This window comes from Pongo abelii, chromosome 11 (genome assembly GCF_028885655.2).
Source record: "Pongo abelii isolate AG06213 chromosome 11, NHGRI_mPonAbe1-v2.0_pri, whole genome shotgun sequence".
In the NCBI taxonomy this organism is placed as follows: domain Eukaryota; kingdom Metazoa; phylum Chordata; class Mammalia; order Primates; family Hominidae; genus Pongo; species Pongo abelii.
Window position 1 is genome coordinate 54,045,539 of NC_071996.2, and position 20,816 is coordinate 54,066,354.

Below are 20,816 nucleotides of genomic sequence, written 5' to 3' on the forward strand. Positions count from 1 at the left end.
ATGAAAGGTTGGATGGGTGGAGTGTTAAATGAAAGAGCCACATGCACCATGACAGCTGAGGCCCTAGAATCTCCACAAAACTAAGTATAGACACCACAACCATAATATAGTGCCACAGATTTTTGCCCCCTACCTCACTGTAGTTGATTTTGTTCTGCCTTGCCAACATAATCTCTGGTGTATCAGGCATTATGTGAATTTGAGTCTTGTCTTTGTCCCAGGCCTCTGTGTATAAACGCTGTAAAAGAAGATAAGATGTTGATTAAAAATCATTTGAAATAGAAATGACAAAAAGTTCATTTAAAACTGTTATTACTGACCTCATTAGGAAAAATAAGCCAGACTTGAATATAAAGTATTCTACTGGAAGTGTCTTATTACTATTTACCAAGATTGAAACTGGGAATAATCAAAATTATTTAGAGGATTTCAAGCATGTAATTTAAAAGGTAAAAATGCAACCCGACGCCTTCATAGATAATTTAGACTCCATTAGTCATTAAAGTATAATAACATCTTCTGGCATCTTGGAGAAGCTTGAGGCAGCTGGGACTCACCTTGTTCATGTTGAGAGCATTGTTCTTGGCCAGCACCTGCTCTAGAGAATCAGTCACACTGGTAAATTTCAGCTTGTCTGGAGGCTGGCGGTAGATGTTATCACTCAGTATTTCGGCAGCTCTCTTGCACTTGACCACATCCATAGACCCAATGGGGACCCAGCCAATGCCTCTCAGCCACTGGAGATCTGACTTGTAAATATTCTGAGAAGAGGAAAAAAGTCAAAAACTATTCATCAAGACCACAATATTTAGGGTAAATATGCAAATAGAATCAGTAATAAAGTGCAATTCTGTTTTCTATTCATAGAAAACAAGTTCATTGTATAAGGCAAACTAAAAGAATTATGCTCAAAAATGACCCAGAAATATCTCCTAGCCATAATAAAAAGTTATCAAACATTTCAGGTTATTAGGAGAGGAGTGATCCCAAGTAATATCTTCTGTCAGTTGGTTCAGTGAACATTATCATAATTATAACATCCCTATGCAGGGAAGAATACCAACCCGGAGTGACAGAAACCACACACATGCCAAACAACAGGCCCTTAGTGAATCAATTTTAGGCCTAGGCAAAGCCATTAAAAGCTTCACTATTGAAGAATATTTATGACATGTAGAAATGTCATTAATACAACATGAAATTTTAAAGTGGCACATAAAACAACGTGGGTAGATAAATTACATGAATAAGAGTGGGTTTTTCTAGTGGTTGGATTGTTTTGGATTCTTATTCCCTGCGATGTATTCTTCTATATATTTCAAAATATCTGTAATGCCTTTAAAAACACAGTTAAAATATAATAGTGCTGTAGAACCCCTGAAGCCCTGAGATCTTCAACAGCTGTAACTCTGTCCAAGATTCAGGGCAATAAAATTTAATTGCTTATTTATTAAATGAACAATTTCATTGTGCAAGGCCCCAGTCTCTTCCTCACCAAGTCCTCAGGATGGAAGCACAGACAACTGTATAAAATCATACTGCCATATTTTTCTCACTTTATTTAAAAATTTTTTTTTGCTGAAGATTTTTATGTACCCATTAAGTATTCATAACTACTCACAATCATAGTATTGGATCTTTGTTTGGCTCATTAGAAAGATTTCACCTGTCACAGAAACTGAGTAGAAAATAAAAAAAACTTGTATTTTGTAGTCTAGACAAAAAAAAAAAAAACTATTAGAATTAGCCTGTGCTGACTAGTTATTGCCCCCACAAATAACGATAGCAAGAATGAAAACAGGACAGGTGCGGGGGCCCACGCCTGTAATTCCAGCACTCTGGGATGCTGAGGGGGGCAGATCACCTGAGGTCAGGAGTTGGAGACCAGCCTGGCCAATATGGCAAAGCCCCATCTCCACTAAAAATAAAAAAAAATAGTGGGGCAGGGCAGCGGCAGCCTGTAATTCCAGCTGCAGGGAGGCTGAAGCATGAGAATCACTTGAACCCGGGAGGCGAAGGTTGCAGTAATCCGAGATCGCGCCACTGCACTCCAGCCTGGGCGACAGAGGGAGACTCTGTCTCAAAAAAAAGCAAAAAGAATGAAAACAATAACAGTTTATACCTCTGGAATGCTTTTTAGCTTTCAACTACTTCCCACATTATGAAGGTCATATCACAGGGTGAGGAAGGCAATCCAGAGAAGGTGCCCAACAAATAGACAGATGGTAAGCAATCTGTCAATGTTGTCGTTGTATGGGTGACAACAACCCTTTTAAACTATCTTCTCTGTGCAGGCAAAGCCTTTCTTTTTGGAAAGAATTGCAAAACACAGGGTTCTGTATGTCAAAAGCTACAGAACAGATGTGGGAGTTTTCTCAGGTAGGCTGTAAGTTTTTAGGAACAACCAATTAATGTATAATTATTACAAATTAGTTTTAGTCTCCAAAACTTGCTAGTGCTTTAATTCCTTCAAAGTTTATAAAATACATAGTGCAGGAAATGTGCCTCTCATATCCAGATTTGAGATAGTGTATCTGCTTCCAATAAGTAGTAGGCTCTGTCATTACCATGTGGCTCCTCCATAGAGAGCCAGGCTAAGAGGAAGTGTCTGTGAAACAGTCCAGTAGTGTACAGACACAGAGACTTCTTTTATTTCATAAGCATAATATTTAGTGTTGCAGTAGGCATTAGAATTCAATAATTCTTTGTTTTACAAAGAAGCCAAAAACAAATTCCACAGTAATTTCTTTTTAAAGTAAAAACGTGTCTTCCTTCCTTAAAAGAATAAAATGTCTCCCTCTAGTGGACCCTGAATTCTAATGTTACTTAATTCCCATTTTGTTTTTACAAGACCAAGTCCACTTTGTAAATTTTACTTTCTTATGAAGTCTATTAGTGTATTCATAATAAAGCAATAAAACTGTATTCTGATTTAAATCTTATTCATGGACCAATCAATCTTAACTTGAGCAAGTCAATGGATTGTATATAAAGGATAATTTTCACATAGTTTAAATTATTTCTGTGCACAGCTTCATTTATAGATGCTGTACTCACGTCACTCTGGAGGTCATAGGCCTGCCGAGCATGGATGACGTCGCTCTGGTCAGGCAGGCATGTCCACTGGTGCAGGTAGTTCTTGTAGTCCACGTCGCTGACTAAGGTCTGACACTTCTTGGCCAGCACCACCCCCAGCATGTCCACTGGGCTGCTGAACTTGGTCTTCCACTTCTCAAAGTCCTTCTTGTACTCCCTGTCACTCTGGATCTTGGCTACGTGCATGGACCACATCATCTTGGGGTCATCTTCAATGTTCCGGGCTCCAATGTGGTGGCCAAGTTGCTTGCGGTAACCATCTTTATATTTGTACTAAAATGAAAATGCACAAATCAGGTTTTTATTGTAACCCCTTAGAGGCCACAAGTCTGTGCAAAATCAACTTGCTTACATCATAGTTCAACTGACTTTTGTTAACAAGCACTAACTCAAGCCAGTATCCTGGCTTTCATCCTGGAAGCCTTTACAGAGGTAGAAAAATAGATGGAATTCATGTAATTGTAGTGTATACCCCAAATCACCTACAGCCTGGTACTAAGGGATACCTCTGAAAACAAGAAGTGCATATGTGGGGAAAAGGTCACCTGTGGAAGTCAGGGAGAGAACATTTGAACCAGGGAACCTGTAGAATTGGATTCTATACACTAAAAGCATGTCAGGAAGAGGGTTCACTTGGTGGAATGGTGTCTTTAATAAACAGTAAAATGAGGCCGGGCACAGTGGCTCACGCCTGTAATCCCAGCACTTTGGGAGGCCAAGGCGGGTGGATCACGAGGTCAGGAGATCAAGACCATCCTGGCTAATACGGTGAAACCTCGTCTCTACTAAAAATATAAAAAATTAGCTGGGCGTGGTGGCGGGCACCTGTAGTCCCAGCTACTTGGGAGGCTGAGGCAGGAGAATGGCGTGAACCCGGGAGGCAGAGCTTGCAGTGACCCAAGATTGCGCCACTGCACTCCAGCCTGGGTGACAGAGCAAGACTCTGTCTCAAAAAAAAATAAATAAATAAACAGTAAAATGAGTGACTGATTCCTGCAAGGACCACCTGTAGTAGCAACAGAGGAGAATTTATTATTATTACTATTATTTTTACTAGATTCATGCATTCAATGGCAGTGGCAAGCTTTTGGCATCATTTTGAAAACTGATTGTACTTGTAAAACTGACATAGCAACCCAACTGGTTAGATTATGCTCTTAGTAAGGTCATGGGTTCTAGCCTCACATGTGCCAACAATGTTTTTATTATTCATGTCCAATGACTTCATTCTGGAATCTAAGCCAGTTATCCAAAATACATGCTTCTAGTCTCAAAGACAACTGACTGAGAAAGTGTAGGTGAGTCAGCAAGAGACAATATGGTACAGTGGAAAGGAATGAAGAGTCTCGACTCCCCCACTCACTAGGAGTTTGATTTTAGGCAAGTTGCTTAAACAATCCACAAAATGGGGATAATGATAATATCTACATCGTAGGGCAATTATGAAGAGTAAGTGAGACAATGCATGTAAAGCTCTTAGCAAAGAGTTCTCAATACTTCTTGGTTATTATGATGTCATTATTTATTATTATTGGCATAAGTCCATTTGCTGGGAGGGTCCAACATACATAAAGTTGAGTCACTAACGTAAGATTCCAATATAAAGGACAGCAAGTGGGCCTTGATTTTTAGAGCAGTCATTTGTTCCTCAAGAATCCCTGAGGCACCAGAAAAGGATGACAGTTTTACTCTGGGAGACATGCTAAATGGCTAGGAGCTATTGCTAAGAGTGTGACCTCACGCTTGTAAAACCAGCACTTTGGGAGCCTGAGGCAGGTGGATCACCTGAGGTCAAGAATTTGAGACCAGCCTGGCCAACATGGTGAAACCCCATCTCTACTAAAAATACAAAAAATTATGGGTGTGGTGGTGAGTGCCTGTAATCCCAGCTACTCGGGAGGCTGAGGCAGGAGAATTGCTTGACCCCAGGGGGCAGAGGTTGCAGTGAGCCGAGATCAGGCCATTGCACTCCAGCCTGGGCAACAAGAGCAAAACTCCGTCTCAAAAAAAAAAAAAAAAAAAAAAAAAAAAAAAGAGTGTAATCTTAGGTCAGTAGTCACCTCTGGTACTGATCAACTGCCTTCTTTTCATAAGGGCGAATTTCAATAGCAAGAGCCACATGTGTTTTAAAATACTATCTATTCAAATGTTACATAAAGCCAGGCCCTGAATCTCACTGGCAGAACCTAAGTTTATGAGTTATCTCTTCTATAAGCTTTTCTATAAGCCAGTGATAATTCTTACATAAGCATCTCCAAGCCTGCAGCTTCACTCTAACAGTGTCCACATGAATGAATCTTTCTCTATTCTTAGTTGACCAGTTTTCACAGAAGATGCTGTGTCCTGTAGGTTACAGACCCCTCTTATAAACATCAAGATTTTCATTTCCCTTAAAACTGAGGTTTTGAAAAATCCCACACAAATATATCAGGATATATTTTCAAAGGTCCAGGAAAAGTTCTTTTCTAAGATTTAGTTCAGTGAAAATACCACATTAGATTGATCACATACTCAGAATGGAATTGACAACTCACGTCACTGATGATGTCCCTGGAGGCCTTGGCCGCCACGATGGGGATGGCGTCACTTCGCAAGTCACAGCCTTTCTTCTTTGCTTCTTCATTAGCAAGTTTGTACAGACTCTAAATTTGGGGGAAAAAAAAATCAGATGCTGACATTTATATCTAAAAACTGACAGAGGACTAAGACAATTCACTAAGTTCTCCACAGACAGTGCCTATAATAATCTTACTTTTGAGAGTTCTAAGCCTTCTGCATGTTTGCTGAAGTGAAGACTCAAAAATGAGGCTGGGTGCAGTGGCTCACACCTGTAATTTGGGAGGTGGAGGCGGGTGGGTCACCTGAGGTCAGGAGTTCGAGACCAGCCTGGCCAAAATGGTGAAACCCCATCTCTACTAAATATAAAAAAAAATAGCTGGGTGTGGTGGTGCATGCCTGCAATCCCAGTTACTTGGGAGACTGAGGCAGGAGAATTACTTGAACCTGGGAGGTGGAAGTTGCAGTGAGCTGAGATTGTGCCATTGCACTATAGCCTGGGCAACAAGAGCGAAACTCCATCTCAAAAAACAAAACAAAACAAAAAAAAAGATACCCATAAAGACCAATGCACCTTTTTTACTTTAAAAATTATGTTGAATTAAGTATATATACATGTTATAGGTTGTTTTAAAAAATTTTAGTTAAAACAATAAATCCAGTTTAAAAATTACAGGAAAAATTAAGCTGAAACTCATAGTTCTAGTGTGGTAAAATGTGGGTGGGAGGGAAAGGCTAAACTGTTGATCATGGCAATCAATTCAACTCACATTTATTCTGCCCTGACCCTGTGTCTCTGACTGTGTGGGGTACTTGGGAATCAAAGATGAGGTTGAGACCCCTCTCAACCTAAAGGTTCCTGGGAGAACTGATGGAGAGACTGATAACCTGTGGAAGCAACTGCTGAAAAGTCAAACCACATTAATAATGAAGAGCTCCAGGAAGGAGTCATTTATTCTGAACTGAGAATCAGGGAAGTTCTTGAAGATGGGGTGACCTTTGAGTCAGACTTTGAGCAGAGTTTCAGTAGACTAAGGTGGCATCAAGGGCAGAGGAAATCACGTGAATCAAGGCACCACTGTGGAGGGGAAGCAGAGGGGTGTTGAAGGAAGTGGGTGAGGCCCCAGGGAGGAGTCGCAGGAGAGGGCTGAGATTAGCCCAGAGTTGGACTGTGAACGCCTCATTCTAAGAAGTTGGTGTTTAATTCTACAGAAAATAGGAAAGCAGCCAAAAAGTTATCTTCTTTTTAACATCAGAGGGGAGCGCCCATGGCAGCGTCCCAGTCTGGGTGGGTGGAATAGGGGGTTGCAGGTAAAACGGGGAAGGGCACCTGGGCCTCCTGGGACTGGCAGCCGAGTAGTTGCACTAACACATCTCTGAGCTTTTTCAGCAAAGACAGAGTTGAGAATTCCAGAAATGCTGACTGGCTAGACACGGTGGGGGCTGGGGGGTGGGGGCGGTCTTTGTTTCCTGAAATTCTTGAACATATAATGCATGGTTTCCTGTAACAGGACCTATATTATAGGTTTGGCTAATAATTCAATCCTTTCTGACTGGGGAGTAAGACTTGATGTTTTTAGTTTTTGGTGACAATTAAGAGCTAGCTATACAAGCACTAAAATTACGGTCTCATTTCCAAAATAAAATTACTTAAGATGGTGGCAATTCCACCTAAATTCTCTAAATTATGCTCTGTGTGTTGATTTATGCTGCCAAAGAAACAATATTTTCCTTGCTGGTGGCACAAAGCCAGGTGAAATAACTAACGCATCAGCTGACAGAATCTTAGATTCACAAAAATCTCCACAGGCTTATACCCACAGGCTCAGTCTAAGAAGAAGAAATTACAGAGATAAATGCCAATCTTTGAACAGAGATAAATTACCAAATGCATAAATGCAGGATGGAAGAAACCTAGCTTTAGTCCACATAAGATGTCTTAGAGTTTAAGTTGGTATCAAGTTCTGTGTGCACCAGCAGTGACAGCTGCCAATGTACCCTGGGAGCACAGGATGCAGAACAGAGGTCAAATGTCCAGAAGAGGAAATACGATAGTTAAGTGTATTCTACGTGAGTCATTCCCCACTCATAGTATTTTGCTCAGTTCTGAGGGTCACATTTTACTAGTGATGTCATGTGAGGAATGCCAAGGAGCTTGGGATACTGGATTTGAAGGTGAACCTGGGGTGAAGGTGGCAGGGGAGGCACCCTAGTGCTGCTCTCCATCTCTGGGGGTCGGCACAGATTTGTTCTGTGCAGCTTCAGAGGACTATGTGAGTTTACAGAGAGAAATATTGTGACTCAATACGTCAGAAGATTTCTCGTAAATTTTCCAGAACGAATGGACTGATTTATGAGATCAGCTCCTTGTCATTGGGAACCCTTAAGCAAAGGCAGGTCAAAAACCTATTTGTGGGGAGGGGTCCCTTTGCACTAGAGTGGAGGCTTGACTCTCTGCCTAGGCCTCTGTGATTCTGGAATGATGGCACGTGGCCCTGTGCACACTGAAAGTGAAAGGAAATGGGCTTGCTAATATTTACACCGACAGATATTTCTCTCTCTCTCTCTGTGTGTGGGTTACCTGGTGGTACTGTGGATTTTAGTTCTTGCCTTTAATCTTATACACTAAAAATATTAAATTTGGATCCTAAACCACACTTAGGAACAATATATGGAAAATATATTTACTACAGTTATGCTTTAGCATAAAGGGGAGATACATGTATAGGTCAATTGCTACTTTCCTAACTTCAAAAAATAATAAAAGAAAGTGGTCTACATAATCTCATGGTTACAGCTTAAATAATTAGTTCATGTCATTTGTATTTCCTAAATGATAATTCATATTGCGTAAAGTTTGACATTTATGACGGTGATTGAGAAATGCAAGAGTTGTTATTCACATGAAGCATGAAAAGGATTCTTTCTAAAGCTGTCATTTGGTATCACATCATCATAGAGTAGATCAACTGAAATAAGCAGTAGTGTGCAAATGTCAAAGAATCTGCTCTCACCTCACTGTAGTTTATTTTGTTCATTCTTGCCAACATAATTTCTGGTGTGTCTGGCATTATGTGGATCTGAGTCTTGTCTTTGTCCCAGGCTTCTGTGTATAAACGCTATCAAAGAAAATACACAAATTCATCAGGAAAAAAGTTCTGTGTATAGTTAACAGGAATTTTAGGGCCACAAAAACTTTATATATAAAAAAGAAAAGGTTACGTGTCTTATACACATTATGTGTTTTATGCACATCTTCAGGTAATAAGTTCATAATGGAATGTGTATTTATAAATGCCTTCTAATAATCTGAAATGTATGTTAACAAAAGGAAAATGAGAATAAGCATATTTTATGCAGACTATTTTTTGATAAACTATGCTACTTTATCAAAATCATGAAACAATGACTGAATATCAAAATATACATGATATATATCAGTTATTAATAGATAGATGACAAGCCGATAGATAGACAGATAGATAGTTGCCTTTTATTGCTCAATGTTCTTTCTTTCCTCATTAATGTTTCTTTTTTGTTGATTCAGCTTTAGGAGCCCCACTTTGATTCTTAATTTTGAAGTCTCACCTTGTTCATAGTGATGGCATTATTTTTGGCCAACACTTGTTCCAGAGAGTCAGTCACACTGGTAAATTTGAATCTGTCTGGAGGCTGGCGATAGATTTTATCACTCAAAATTTCAGTTGCCCTTTTGCATTTTTCCACATCCAAAGAGCCAATGGGCACCCAGCCAATGCCTCTCATCCACTGGAGATCAGACTTGTACATATTCTGTTGACACAAATAGTCAATAAATATTTATCTCTGTATCAGCAATGCATTTTCATCTGAAGGATAAGAGATCAAGTAAAAGCACTCTCAAAATTTAGTTTGGTGGACGGGCCAGGTATCACACAATATTTCATTTTGGTCTGAAGGGTTAAAGGATTAGAATTCCTGTGGATAAAGGCATGCTATTTGCCTCCTGCAGGGGCTAGTGAGCTTGTGCCATATATTGCCATTTTCTCCAAGAGGTGTTAAATAATTTCCCACCTCTGCACGTTACTATGACTCTCAGTACTCACATCGCTCTGGAGGTCATAGGCCTGCCGAGCATGGATGACGTCGCTCTGGTCAGGCAGGCATGTCCACTGGTGCAGGTAGTTCTTGTAGTCCACGTCGCTGACTAAGGTCTGGCACTTCTTGGCCAGCACCACCCCCAGCATGTCCACTGGGCTGCTGAACTTGGTCTTCCACTGCTCAAAGTCCTTCTTGTACTCTCTGTCACTCTGGATCTTGGCCACGTGCATGGACCACATCATCTTGGGGTCATCGTGTATAGCTCGGGCACCAATGTGGTGTCCGAGCTGCTTACGATAGCCTTCTTTGTACTTGAACTAAAAGAAGAAAAAGACAGATAGTCATCTGTTTTAACTTTTAGTAAAAAGCAATCACTAAGCCTAACTTGCTCTATTTATTAAAAAAAAAAATTTCCCTGAATATATAAATTATATGATAGATGTAAAAACAATTTAGAAAATAAATATGGCATATATCATCACATATGAAATATATATCTTATATAAAATATGTATCATATAGATAGGCATTACTTTAATACATTCTTTAATGTTAAAGTAATTCTATTAGAATTTAGAATTTGTTTTTAAAATATTTAATTTTTAGATGTATAAATTTCAGATTATGCTGCAATGACAATGACAATAAAAATGAAATTCTCCTGCATGGGTTTTGTATGCTCACTGATCCAAAATTTCATTGAGTATCTACTATGTGTCAGGCACAATTCTAGATAAGCACTGCAGATTCAATAAGAATTATCTCTGCCTGCAAAGAGTGTCTGTATATTTATACACACAGAAAAAAAAGAAAAATTAAGATGTAATTCTGCCACTAAAATAATTTTTTATGATTCGTGTGTGAGAATATAATTAGAATAGAAGTCATACTGTATATGGGTTTGTGCCTGCTCTTTTCAGTTATTATATAAGCATTTCTATGTGTCATTGAATAGTCTTTGCACACATGACTGGTTTTTTTTGTTTTTTTGTGTTTTTTTTTTTCAGAAAGCATCTCTATCTGTTGCCCAGGTTGCAGTGCAGTGGTACAATCATGTCTCACTGCAACCTCCAACTCTTGGGCTGAAGTGATCCTCCCGCCTCAGCTTCTGAGTAGCTAGCACTACAGGCATGAGCCACCACACCTGGCTCATTTTTAAGTTTTTTGTAGAGATAGTGTCTTGCTATGTTGACCAGGCTGGTCTCAAACTCCTGCCCTTAAGTGATCCTCCTGCCTTGACCTCCCAAAGCACTGGGATTACAGGTGTGAGCCACGGTGCCTGACCTATACATATGATTTTTAATGACAGGCAGGTATTTCATTATATGGTATTTAACCCTTCTGTGATTGTCATTTATTCTTAAATTATGATTACTTCCTATATTTTGGAAATAAAGAAAAAATCTAGAGGTTTTTTCCATAGACAAAAGAAATGGAAAGATAAAAATTTTTAGAAATGTGAGCAAATCCTTTTTTTTATTTATTATACTTTAAGTTCTAGAGTACATGTGCACAACGTGCAGGTTTGTTACATATGTATGTATGTGCCATGTTGGTGTGCTGCACCCATTAACTGATCATTTACGTTAGGTATATCTCCTAATGCTATCCCTCCTCCCTCTGCCTATCCTACGACAGGCCCCAGTGTGTGATGTTCCCCACCCTGTGTCCAAGTGTTCTCATTGTTCAATTCCCACCTATGAGTGAGAACATGCAGTGTTTGGTTTTCTATCCTTGTGACAGTGAGCAAATCCATCTTTTAAAGAAAGCAAATATTTGTAACCCACCACCTGATATAGAAACAAACATATGTTCCACATGAATCATTGAACTTTGAATAATGTGTTCTATAATTCAGCCCTTGTAGATTCATTGGTTCATACAGCATGGGTTGGGTTTTGAAGGAACCCTACAATAAGCTCAATTGTGTATGAGAGATACATCATTGGAAAAGCCAAAAAAATTATCTGAACTATAGTCAAGTATCTAATACTTTTGTTCAGCAGGAAATGGACATGTTTTGAAATGCATGTTGCTATGGACTCAACCATAACTAGAATTTGGCCTTTGTGTTGATAACTCTATTACCATTATTTTAAACCATTCATCGAAACAATAAACTGTTAGCAACAGCTTTAACCTCATGGCTTACTTGTGCCACTATAAATCCAGGAGAGAAAAATAAATCTTTGAGCCAAAGCTAAGGCAAATAACTTTCCAAGTATACTTACTTCACTTGCAATATCTCTGGAGGCCTTGGCTGCCTTGATAGGAATGGCATCTACCCGCATATCATAACCTTTCCTCTTGGCTTCTTCTAGGCCAAGCTTATACAATTTCTAAAATAGACATTAATAGTAAGTTGGATTTATAAAGTGCATTGTAAGCAAAATGTATCATGCACTATGAATATATTACTTACCTCACTGTAATTTACTTTGTTTTGTTTAGCTAATAAAACTTCAGGGGTGTCTGGCATAATGTGGACAGTGGTTTTATCTTTATCCCAAGCTTCTGTATAGAGGCGCTAAGAGAAACAGAAAAACATGACTGGTATAGGCCAGTAGTAAATAGACACATGCAGACAGTCTGATTTTTAATGAGAATCAAGAAATTCAGCTCAGTGAATCGGTATTTGTGACATTTTCAGGTCTAAATGTCTTGTGTCAATAAGAAGCACAATACTTTAAAACCACATTAGTACCAAGCAAAGGAATCAAGAATAAGTTTTCTTTTATACAGACTTCAGTGTTTCCATAAACAAAAAGATTAATAACCTCCTCAAACAAAGATAGGACTTACATGATTCATGGTAATAGCATTGTTTTTTGCCAAAACCATTGGTATGGAATCCATAAGGCTGGAAAACTTAAATTGATCTGGGTGCTGACGGTAAACATGGTCACTCAAAATCTGGGTGGCTCGTTTGTTTTTCTCATCCTCGAGAGAACCACTAGTCATCCAGCCAATGCCTTTTAGCCACTGAAGGTCTGACTTGTACAAATTCTGAAAGTGCAAGTGACAAATTTGTCATAATTAAATCATTTATCACAATTTGTCATAATTTGTCATAATTAAATCATTTGCCCCTAAATAAAAGTTCATATTATATTATATATATTTTTAATACTTGAATTATTAGAAAATTCTAAATTTTGGGTATGAATTATAGATCAACAAAATATTCAGATTAAAAGCATATCTTTAAAAACATTTTAAACAGAAGCACATAGGAAAGGACTCAATCCTTTGATTGTCTAGCTTGACAATCTAGAGGCTTCCACCAAAGCAATGGGGCTTTGCTGGCTCTTTCTTTGTGGAATAATGGTGCCTCCAGATGTCTGGGTGACTAGACGGGGCTTGGGCATTAGTCCAGGGTAATTGTGTAAACTCAACTCCCCTCACTACGGGACTCTGATACTTTAAAAAGCAGACATAATGTTTTGTTGGCCAAAGGAAAATCTTAGACTCACATCGCTCTGGAGGTCATAGGCCTGCCGAGCATGGATGACATCACTCTGGTCGGGCAGGCATGTCCACTGGTGCAGGTAGTTTTTGTAGTCCACGTCGCTGACTAAGGTCTGGCACTTCTTGGCCAACACCACCCCCAGCATGTCCACTGGGCTGCTGAACTTGGTCTTCCACTTCTCAAAGTCCTTCTTGTATTCCCTGTCACTCTGGATCTTAGCCACATGCATGGACCACATCATCTTGGGGTCATCTTCAATGTTCCGGGCTCCAATGTGGTGGCCAAGCTGCTTGCGAAAGCCTTCCTTGTACTTGTACTAAAGAAAAAAAAAATGTGTCTTATTCCTTTCAAAATTTACTTCTGTTGCCATCTTTGTGGCAAATTACAAAGCGCATTAACTCTAAATATTTTACCAAGCCTAGAGAGCCAAAGACTTCAGTCTTTTGATAAGAAAGATTAAAGGCTAAATTCAGCTATGAAATTCCATACATAATAAATGCATCCTTGATCTTATCCTCATCCCACGCTGCATGGGATCATTTTATTCCATTGTAACTTGTTACCCCTTAGATTTTGTTCAATTTAAAATTAAATTGAGACTGCTTTGAAGTGATAAATTGCAATCAAATCAATATCAACAGAGGATAAAATCTTACTTCACTGGCAATTTCCCGGGAGGCTTTTGCTGCTTTGATTGGTATGGCATCAACAGGAAGATCGTAACCTTTTCTCTTCAGCTCCTCATAACCCATTCGGTAGAGTTTCTGTTAAGCAATGAAGATCATTTTGGGAAATACTGTTCCCCATAGACAAATATAGCATAATGATCAAATGTGCTAAATATTTTGAGTCCATGAGAATAGCATCTGTGCCCTAGAATACTCAAATGTAATTAGAAATTATGCCAATTGATTACTAATGATCCTGTTTTAAACTTTAAAGCTCTTCAATTACCTAAATCAGCAAAATTGTCAGCTCTTCCCAATTCAGTCATGCATTGGTTAATGACAAAGATACATCCCGAGAAATGTATTGTTAGGTGATTTTGTCCTTGTGGGAACATCACAGAGTGTACTTATGCAATCTTAGGTGGTACAGCCTACTACACACCTAGGCTATATGGTATAGCCTATTCCTCCTAGGCTACAAACCTGTAGAGCATGTTAGTGTAGGCCACTGTAACACAATGGGAAGTATTAATATTTGTGTATCTAAATACAGCTAAACATGGAAAAGATACAGCAAAAATACAGTATGATTATGTTACGGGATCACCGTCCTGTATGTGTGCCTTTGTTGGCCAAACTGTTGTTATACAGTGCTTGTCTATGCTTGCAAGAATCAGGCAGAAGTAAAACAATAGAGCAATGAAATGGATTATTATTGAGGTGCTGTTTTTCAATTCACATGGACTGTTTCATTAGAAGTTTTTGTTAGAAAAGAGCTATGGCTTTTCATCTAATTCTTCTAATGGGGAAAAATCATGCCTAAGGGGTTATCTCTTCTATGTAGCTGATGCATTGTGAAATAGTCTGTCTCCCAAAATGGGACCATCCAAAATAGGATCCACATCTATAGGTAAGATACTGAGTCCACCATAATTTCTAAAACTTAAGATGTTTTGAAGAAAGTTTAAATAATGAATTTTAAAAGCTTAAGTGAAAGAATTTGTTTTTTCAGATCTGTGACATAATTTAAAAATTGAGAGTATAATTTAAATGTACTTTTATCCAGAAACCAGATTATTTAAAGTACCTATTGATCTTGGACTTGTGTTTATCTGTTAGTCCTTCATGGCACTACTTTAATACATTCTTTAATGTTAAAGTCATTCTATTAGAATTTAGAATTTGTTTTTAAAATATTTAATTTTCAGATGTATACATTTCAAGAGATTATGCTACAGTGACAATGACAATAAAAATGAAATTCTCCTGCATGGGTTTTGTATGCTCACTGATCCAAAATTTCATTGAGTATCTACTATGTGTCAGGCACGATTCTAGATAAGCACTGTAGATTCAATAAGAATTGTCTTTGCCTGCAAAGAGTGCCTGTCCACACTGGGAAGAGCAATATATCCACCTTATGATGATATGTATAACAATGGACTGCAAGGAACAGAGAATACAGACTCCCCATTCTGCCTGACATAGTGAGTACTAACATTTCGATGTTCAATCTAAAAGCCACTAAATAAGGAATCTAAGTCATATGTAGTTCATTAAAATAATTCAGGGATTCAGAGAACTTCTAGACAATTTCACTGATTTAGAAACAATTAAAATGAGCTTTCTGAAAACACATGCTGAATTTGAAAACTTACATCACTTGTGTTGATTAAGTTTGCTTTAGCCAGAACAATGTCAGGTGTATCAGGCATGATGTGGATCTGAGTCTTGTCTTTGTCCCAAGCTTCTCTATAAAGTCTCTAAAATAAGAAATAATAATTTTTCAGTGGTGTTGTTAGATTAGTGAATGACACAGTTGGCGTCAAACAGAATTGCTGAATTTATCTGAATTAAACATTATACAGAATTGATAACATAAGCAGACAACATAAGCAGAAAATAGATGCAGTATTTCTTGACTTATCTGGGACATGACTGCCTTTCAAAACAGAGATTATGGGTCACATTTTCAAAGTTACAGATAATCCTGCCTACAAGAAATCAATCTAGATAATTACATGCTTTGCCAATATTATCAAATGAAATAGGCTTCTCCATCTTTTGGGTTGTGTCCCTCAGTGTTTAATTGAGAGGCAGCCCTTGCCTTTTCAAAAGATGTCTTATTCAAAGTGTGCCTAGAAATCAGGAATTTTTATTTCTTATGTGGCTTGTTGTTATTACTATCATTATTTTGACACGGAGTCTTACTCTGTTGCCCAGGCTGGAGTGCAATGGCGCAATCATGGCTCACTGCAAACTCTGCCTCCTGAGTTCAAGTGATTCTGTTGCCTCAGCCACCTGAGTAGCTAGGATTACAGACATGCACCACCATACCCGGCTAATTTTTGTATTTTTAGTAGAAACGGGGTTTCGCTATGTTGGCCATGCTGGCCTTGAACTCCCCACCTCAGCCTCCCAAAGTGCTGGGATTACAGGTGTGAGCCACTGTGTCCAGCTTCTATGTGGCTTAGCATTTATAGTTATACCTCATAGTCATTGTGAAGGATTAGGATTCCCAAAAGGATTTTTTTGGGGAGGAATTTATCAAAATATCTTGGATGTCCCAGAGCCATCCTTATGTCTCTTCAACAGAAGACAAGGGGATCCAAACAAAAATTTCACTGACTTACTAAAACTACGAATTTTTTTTTTTTTTAGATGGAGTTTCACTCTTGTTGCCCATGCTGGAGTGCAATGGCGAAGTCTTAGCTCACTGCAACCTCCACCTCCCAGGTTCAAGCAATTCTCCTGCCTCAGCTTCCCAAGTAGCTGGGATTACAGGCACCCACCACATGCCCAGCTAATTTTTGTATTTTTAGTAGAGATGGGGTTTCAGCATGTTGGCCAGGCTGGTCTTGAACTCTTGATCTCAGGTGATCCACCTGCCTCGGCCTCCCAAAGTGCTGGGATTACAGGTGTGAGCCATCGTGCCTGGCTAAAACTAGGAAAATTTGATTAAAAACAGAATATTTACACAGGGCAGAAAATCTCCCTGCCAGATTACTTATCAATTACAAAGGATAAAATGGTTACTCGACAGTATAGTAACCTGGCAATATCACTTTAACCAAGTGTTTAAGTTATTAGTAATAGAACAAACTGATATCCTGTGCCTCCTGATATGAGGTACTGAGGAGGACACAATGTGTGATCTCCTGCTGAAAAGATAATCTGAGTCCATCACAGGAACCCACCAGAAAACCCAAATGGAGGGAGATTCTACAAAATAACTGACCTATGTTCTTTACGAATGTCAAAAACTTGGAAGGCAAAGAAACAGTGAGGAACTAGTCCAGAGTAAAGGAGACTAAAGACATAGCAAGTAATGCAACCTGTGGTCTTGGATTAAATCCTGAGCCAGAGAAAATATTTTCTTTTCTTATAAAGGATATTAGTGATAAAATTAAATAAATTCTGTAGACTAGCAGACCAGTGAAAATTAATTTTGTGATTTTAATCATCACAATGTGATTATGTGAGAATGTTCTTATTCTCAGGAAATACAGACGGAATATTTAGGCATCATGAAGCAATTTAATTTCTCATATAGATATATAGATATAGATATAGATCTGAGAGAAAGAAAGGGAGAAAAAGACAAAAAGAGAAAGCAAATGTGGTAAAATTTTAACATTTGGGGAATCTGGGTATATGCACACACACATACACACACATGTGAATTACATGTACTATTTTTTCAACTTTTCTGAGTGCCTGAAATTATTTCAATATACATTTTTTTGGTCTCATTGTTTCCTTAAACTTGTCCATTTCCCTTTGAGGTGTGCAGCATGAGATGTGTGTGTCTGGCACTTTTCTTTTTCCTGCACATGTTTGCCATGGTGCATATAACCCAGAGAAGCCAATTAAGACCCTCAGCACCAAAACAAAGCAAGGCTTGTTAATTTCCATATGTGTGTATCCCAGTTCTGCACTACCCTTTTGGATTTAGTAACACCAGAGTTTCTCTTTAAAAAATTTTTTTATTTCCATATATTCATGGGGCACAAGTGCAATTGCATTGTGGTGAAGTCAGGGCCTTCAGTGCATCCATCACTGGAGCAACACACATTGTACCCACCAAGCAAACAGCAGAGTTTCTCTACCTCCTAACCACTGATATTGTGTACTGGATGATTCTTTGTTGTGGGGGCTGCCCTGTGCATTGCAGGGTGCTTAGCAGCATCCCTGGCTTCTACCCACTAGATGCCAGTAGCATGCCACTCCCCAGTTGTAAAAACCAAAAATATTTCTAGATGTTGCCAAATGTTCCTGTGGGACAAAATTGCTTCTGGTTGAAAGTCACTAAGTTAGACTATTTCTTCAATGGCATGCGCCACTTTCACCCCATGGAATGCAGAGAAAATGCTATTATTATTTACACTGGGATAGGTGTAACAGTCGATTCAGAAGGAGAGACAGCAAGCTCAAGGACCCCAGCTGTCCCGGGTTTTGTGTGGCGGTCCTGAGGCCTGAGAGCTCCATGTTTCAGCATTCCCCAAACTAGAGCACACTGCTGGGGAGTCCTGTCCCAGAACATGTATATTGATAAACTTAATGATCTAGGGGTTCTCATTTGGTCACCTTATTAGTTCAGATCTTTTTATCTCCTGTTTCATGGAGAGAAAAGAAACTTGGATTCCAAGAAGGGAGAAATATTTTGTACAAATTTGTTGTTTTCTCATTTTGTTGGATTCTGACTGTCATCATAAAAACAGTAAAGAATAAGTAAATGCTTAAACATTCATAATGAAGCTGACAGATCAGCATTTACTATACATTCTGGAAATCAACATTATAAAAAGTCTGTGAGGGGTCAGTTAGGAAAAGAGGAACTACAGTTTATCAATGCTCATTCTAAGCTGATTATGGGCTTATATATTATATAAAACTTGATATATATGATATATGTAAAGTGTATAGCATATTACATATAGTATATATATTCAGATCCTCCTGAGACCTACAGTATATATATTTAGATCCTCCTAATAACAGATGGTTATTATATATCTATTTAAATCTTCTTACCAATTACAGATTTCAGGGCACATACTTCAATATTCTGTAATGTTCAAGGTTAGGCTTTTAGCTGAGCAGTGTTGAGTAATCTTTCCCTTCTTTGCATATAATTACTCCACCCTGCTATCCTTTACGTATTTTTTTCAATGAATATTTATTGAGTACCTATTATGTGCTAGATACTGGTGTCAGAGCTGGTGAAGAAAATAAGTTGAAGATAGAATAGATACTTATTTACAGTGACAGAATTATCCATTTATCTTGATTCAGCTAAACTAAAAGCATTATAATCATTTGTCAGGAAATACACTCTTTATAACACATCCATTGTGCCTGTGTAAGGTACTCAGAAACTTTCCCCCTCATACACTCTACCCCAACAAAAAACATCTGGGGTTTTGTTTTTTCATGCACTCAAGTTTCAAAGAAAAACAGTTTGTTCGATCATTTTCCCATTACATTTTGGTTAAATAATAAATAAGCTCTGGGTGACAAAAACTGACACTGACCCATTTTTACATGATTCAGTGTAGGATAGTTGCTAATTCAAATAAAGTGATCCAATATAAAATTTTATGTGGTGATGTATGAGGCAATGCTTTGTGGTTCTACTCATTTATTAAGCAAGTGCTATTGAGCAAACACTAGGTAGCAGGCACTATAATCTATTTTATTTATTTCCAGAGTGCTACTCACATCACTCCTATTTTTGGCATTTGTCTTTGCCAGAACTATGTCCATGGCATCAGGAATGCTGGTGAACTTGTTTCTGTCTGGAGGCTGACGATATTTCTTCTCACTGATGATTTCCGAAGCCCGCTTGTTCTTTTCTGCCTCTAAAGAACCCAAGGGACTCCATCCTATGCCTCTCAGCCACTCAAGGTCAGATTTATATAGATTCTGTGAAAAGACAGAGCAAGGCTTCAAAATCCCATTCTCACCTGGACCCTTGATTCAAGTGATTCTATGCATTACAAACAGAAGCATTTTAGATTTTCAATAATAATTCCTAGTTTCTGCTTCTCTTTGACTAAATAGCTACTCATATAAAATATGAATTAATATATAAACTATTGGATTTAATAGAAACTGACCTCACTTTGCAGTTCATAAACTTTCTTAGCTTGCACAACATCGTTCTGATCAGGCAGACATGTCCACTGATGCAAGTAGTTCTTGTAGTCCACATCACTAACCAACTCCTGACACTTCTTGGCCAGTACCACTCCCAACATGTCCACTGGGCTGGAGAACTTAGTTTTCCACTTCTCAAAGTCCTTCTTGTATTCTCTTTCACTCTGCATTTTGGCTACATTCATGGACAACACAAGTTTTGGGTCATCTTGCAGACTCCGGAATCCAACATGGTGGCCAAGTTGCTTTCGGTAGCCTTGTTTGTATTTATACTGAAATCAGAGAAAACACAGCTCTTTTAGTACACAAAGGCCAAGTTAAGCTCAACTTGCTTTTTTTTCTTTTCTTTCTTTCTTTTTTTTGAGACAGGGGTCTCACTATGTTTCCCAGGCGGGTCTTGAACTCCCAGGCCTACTCTTCTAGCTTCAGCCTCCCTAGTAGCTGGGAATTACAGGTACATGCCACCTCATCCAGCTTCAGTTTGCCTTGTTTTCATGTTTGTTTTCCAAAACTGAGATGAGAGAAGGGTTGTCTATGCTAACTTAGTATGGAATGTTTACTTACTTAAACTAAGCCTTGTTTACATGGAAGCTTCTGAAGAAATCTAATGTAATTGAGTATCAAGAGAGGTTATGATAAGAAATTAATTCTAACTAGATGCAGAAATATATGTTTGGTTGTGCTAGATATTGTGTATTCTGACTGTGGGGTTGTATTTAATACAGCTCTTGTGATATTCTTATGGAAATGATCATCCTTATGGGCTAAATGGCAGAAAAATCAGGAAG

At 38.5% G+C, this 20,816-nt stretch overlaps 1 protein-coding gene across 2 annotated transcripts in view; it reads right to left on the reverse strand.

The window, feature by feature from the left end:
* NEB (nebulin) overlaps positions 1–20,816 on the reverse strand; it is a 252,744-nt gene that overhangs the window by 150,732 nt on the left and 81,196 nt on the right. For both annotated transcript variants that reach the window (XM_054548869.2, XM_024243154.3), the window contains exons 51-65: positions 19,989–20,300; positions 19,591–19,794; positions 15,528–15,632; positions 13,858–13,965; positions 13,206–13,517; positions 12,535–12,738; positions 12,155–12,259; positions 11,964–12,071; positions 9,738–10,049; positions 9,241–9,444; positions 8,667–8,771; positions 5,631–5,738; positions 3,058–3,369; positions 558–761; positions 134–238 (exon numbers count right to left, since the gene is read on the reverse strand). In XM_054548869.2, coding sequence (XP_054404844.2) covers positions 134–238; positions 558–761; positions 3,058–3,369; positions 5,631–5,738; positions 8,667–8,771; positions 9,241–9,444; positions 9,738–10,049; positions 11,964–12,071; positions 12,155–12,259; positions 12,535–12,738; positions 13,206–13,517; positions 13,858–13,965; positions 15,528–15,632; positions 19,591–19,794; positions 19,989–20,300 — 2,808 coding nt within the window. The remainder of the gene's footprint in view (positions 1–133; positions 239–557; positions 762–3,057; positions 3,370–5,630; positions 5,739–8,666; positions 8,772–9,240; positions 9,445–9,737; positions 10,050–11,963; positions 12,072–12,154; positions 12,260–12,534; positions 12,739–13,205; positions 13,518–13,857; positions 13,966–15,527; positions 15,633–19,590; positions 19,795–19,988; positions 20,301–20,816) is intronic.